Source organism: Poecilia latipinna, unplaced genomic scaffold, assembly GCF_001443285.1.
Source record: "Poecilia latipinna isolate Pla-1442-1.1 unplaced genomic scaffold, P_latipinna-1.0 Scaffold2210, whole genome shotgun sequence".
NCBI lineage: Eukaryota > Metazoa > Chordata > Actinopteri > Cyprinodontiformes > Poeciliidae > Poecilia > Poecilia latipinna.
Genome location: NW_015114826.1, coordinates 50,064 through 53,648, shown reverse-complemented (window position 1 = coordinate 53,648; position 3,585 = coordinate 50,064). Strand labels below are relative to the sequence as shown.

At 55.8% G+C, this 3,585-nt stretch overlaps 1 protein-coding gene across 8 annotated transcripts in view; it reads left to right on the top strand.

Annotated features, from left to right (window-relative positions):
* dzank1 (double zinc ribbon and ankyrin repeat domains 1) overlaps positions 1-3,585 on the top strand; it is a 31,372-nt gene that overhangs the window by 23,029 nt on the left and 4,758 nt on the right. For 6 of the 8 annotated variants that reach the window (XM_015017954.1, XM_015017955.1, XM_015017953.1 and 3 more), the window contains 12 exons: positions 204-351; positions 423-489; positions 578-963; positions 1,370-1,487; positions 1,561-1,665; positions 1,839-1,961; positions 2,031-2,192; positions 2,262-2,490; positions 2,581-2,684; positions 2,776-2,859; positions 2,932-3,040; positions 3,302-3,579. In XM_015017954.1, coding sequence (XP_014873440.1) covers positions 204-351; positions 423-489; positions 578-963; positions 1,370-1,487; positions 1,561-1,665; positions 1,839-1,961; positions 2,031-2,192; positions 2,262-2,490; positions 2,581-2,684; positions 2,776-2,859; positions 2,932-3,040; positions 3,302-3,420 — 1,754 coding nt within the window. In that variant the 3' untranslated portion in view covers positions 3,421-3,579. Of the gene's footprint in view, positions 1-203; positions 352-422; positions 490-577; positions 964-1,369; positions 1,488-1,560; positions 1,666-1,838; positions 1,962-2,030; positions 2,193-2,261; positions 2,491-2,580; positions 2,685-2,775; positions 2,860-2,931; positions 3,041-3,301; positions 3,580-3,585 lie in introns of those variants that run through there. The other 2 variants (XM_015017950.1, XM_015017948.1) reach the window with 2 other exon arrangements.

The following is a 3,585-nucleotide window of genomic DNA, read 5'->3' as shown; positions in this document are numbered from 1 at the left end:
GCATCCAACCACATCCAACCAGCATCCAACCCCATCCAACCAGCATCCAACCAGCATCCAACCACATCCAACCAGCATCACACCACATCCAACCACATCCAACCAGCATCCAACCACATCCAGTCAGGTACATCTAACCCTGGTCCTCCAGGTGTCCCTTGTCCTCCAGGTGTCCCTGGTCCTCCAGGTGTGTGTTTCTTCAGACTCTCCAGGTGTGCTGATCTTCTTCTCTCTGGATGGTTCGAAGCCGGTTGCCGGGCAGCGGGGGTCAGAGGTCGGCAGCAGGAAGTACGCAGGTCCCATCCTGCTTCCTGCGGGCCGGGTGTCTGTCAGAGCCGTGGCTGTCACCAGGTAACGTTCAGCAGAAACACTTGAGCTACATGACTTCCTGTTTCCCTCTGCTGAGTGTAACTGCGGTGCAGGGACGGGAGGCGCAGCTCCGTGGTCACCAAGGTGTTCTCTGTGGGTCAGGTGGAACCAGACCAGCAGGTAGCCAATCAGCAGCCTGTAGCTGACCTCTGACCTCGCTCACCTGTCTGGTCTGAAGAGCTCCGCCTCCGTGGTTCTGTTGCTTCAGGTCCAGTCTGAAGGAGGCTACGATTCTGATGAGCGGTCCGGTTCTGATCCAACACCTGCAGGAACACCTGGACGCTCTGAGTGGATTGAAGTCACCTGCAGTCCGGCTTCAGAACCGGGCCGGACCATGTCCAGTCCTCCGCCGGTCCCCCTGCCCTCCAGATGCTCCAGAGGTGCCGGGATCCCAGATCCTGATGCTGCCTGGACCAGCTCTTCCCGACGCTCCCACTCTGCGGTAAACAGGCTAACAGAGAGATCCGGCAGGAAGTTCCAGACATGGCCAGAGTATTACGGTGATCCACTTCTTGTCTGCCAGGATTCTCACCATCCAATGCCGCTGAGCAGCAAACTGCAAACCCAATGGCTGAGAGACGTCACCACGCCGTGGTACGCTCTCAGGACATGCCCACTCTGATGACACTACCATTAAGACACACCCACTGGCGGAGACACGCCCAGTAAAATCAATTATCAATGAAAGACAAACTGATTTCCAAATAGTTTTTTATTGTGTCAGAATATCTATGCTGTTGGTTTATTAATGGTTTATTCATGTTTATTATTGGTTTATTAATGGTTTATTCATGTTTATTATTGGTTTATTAATGGTTTATTTTTAGCTTATTAATGTTTATTATGAATAAATAAACCATTTATGATGTTTTTTATTATATTATAGTAAACATGTTAATGTTACATGTTATAACTGGCTTATTGTTTATTAATGTTTATTATTGGTATTGTGGTTCCTCACCCGTCCACTGGGGGACGTGTCCTGGTCCTGTGTCTCTAGGTGTCCTCGCTGCCTCTGCGTCTGCCCTTCAGACCCGTTTGCTCGGTTCTGTCCTCAGTGTGGCGCTGTTATTCCTCCAGTTCCGGCACTCAGGCCGCCCCCTGCTGGGAGAGGACAGGTACTGCACTTGTCCACCGTCCAGCTGCTGCCAGCTGGTCCGGACGGACTGACCGTCTGTCCTGCTGTCTCAGCTGCTGCCGTGTCCTTCCTGTCGCTGCCTGGTTCCCATCAACTCTCAGACCTGTTGGACCTGCGAGGCGTCCACAGATGGGTCCCGGGCCAGCTTCTCCCTGCAGGTGAGCTCAAGGTGTATCGCCGTTAGCAAACATGGGTCAGGTTTTGATGGAACCGGGACATCAACCAGGCAGTACTCACATCGAGTTCTGGTTCTGACCTGCGGCCGGTACGTCCAGAGCAGAACCAGGTCAAACCAGTTCTGGTCCAGGTTTACCTGTTTGTGTTGCTGCAGGTCGATCAGGGTGGAGGCAGCGCCCCCTCTAGTGGGCCGGTGGACGGCAGCATGTGGTCCTGCTCCAGCTGTCGCCATCTGAACCGCCATGATGCCAGATTCTGCGACCGTTGTGGCACCAAGGTGACCTTTGACCTCTTGGTGTGCTGGGCAGTGAAGCATTGTGGGATATTTATTGGTGTGCATATCCAGGCTGGCCACGCCCCCTGCTGGGTGACGTGTTGGCGGTGTGGAGAAAGCGCACCGCTGGACGCCCCCCACTGTGCGGCGTGCGGCGTGTTCCTCCTGGCACTGGCCCCGCCCACACCCTGCAATGACATCACACCGCCTGAAGAGGACGCCGCCCACAGCCAGGTAGAAAGACACTCGTTTCCTGTCGTCCGCTTACTTCCTTCCTGTCGTTAACGGGCTGGGTACTCTCAGGCCCCGCCCCCTTGTGACTCTGCCTGGAAGGCTCCGCCCCCACAGAGCCCCGCCTCCAGAAGGGGCGTAGCTCCTCCCCCTGTGAATCGGTCCACGCAGACCGTCGGACTCTATTACCCATCAGCCATTGAGCTGCAGCAGCAGGACCAGCAGAGGGCGATGTGGCGCCGGCGGGAGGCGGCGAGGAGCGACCGCCGGCCGCCGCTCAGCGCCGTCAGCCCCGGCAGAGGTACCATGGCAACGCCATCAGAGGCTTGGCCCGGTCCAGGGATCTTCCCTATGGTTCTGTTTGATTCCGTTGGTTCTGATGGTTCTGTAGGTTACTGGAGGAACCAACTGGACCATGTCTGTGCTCACCTGAGGAGCTACACCCAGAACCAGGCCTCCTTCAGAACCCTGCTAGCAGAACCTCGACTGGGCCGGGTAAGCTGCTCACCTGAGGAACAGAACCTGTGGTTCAGCTGAATGTGGGCCAGATTAGTTCTGATCCGGTTTGTTGTTCTACCTGGTCCAGATGGTGTCGGCGCTGGTCCAGCAGAACCAGGATGAAGTGGTTCTGATGTTGAGCTTCTCGCTGGCCGCTGATCAGAACCTGCAGGTGAGGCCCGGTCTGGGTCGCTGAACCGGTTCTGAAGGCAGACCTTTGACCCGGCAGAACCTCTGTGTCCAGCAGGTCGGACCTGACAGCGACCCTGACGGCCCGGCAGGAAGTTCAGGTCAGGAATCAGGTCGGGTCCAGACGCTGAGCAGTGTCACACAGCAAGCTACAGACAGAGCCGGTAAGAACAGAGGATGTTCTGGTGGTTCTGATTTGGACATAAGAGAACCGGGCGGACTGATGAACAGTGACCCCTGGTGGCCGGAGGGGGAAACCCAGAAACCACAGCCTTTTGTTTTACTTTACTTTTAGGATGAAATTCTTTCCACCTGACAGACCTGGTTCCGACCCAGGAACTGGGTTCTGATCCCAGTTCTGATCTGGCTCAGAGGTTCTGAGCTAGATCAGATCCTCTGGCTCAGAACTCTGCTTTGTCTTCCAGGAAGTCGAGGGCTGAAGCAGGATGCCGACCCAGAACCTAAGCTGTTGGTAAGAACTGAACAGAACCAAACCGGGCTGCTAAAAACAGAACCGAACCGGGCCAGCCCGGGCTGCTGGTAAGAACAGATGACCCACCTCCAGCTAGCTGGGCTCTGATTGGCTGTCTGGCTGCAGGTGAGCAACGGATCAGACGGTTCTGTTCAGGGGCGCCACCAGGAATCTTGGGCCCCCTGACAAAAAAAATTAGTTAGCAGCGCTTCGCTTTCACAGACGGTGGGACTGAGT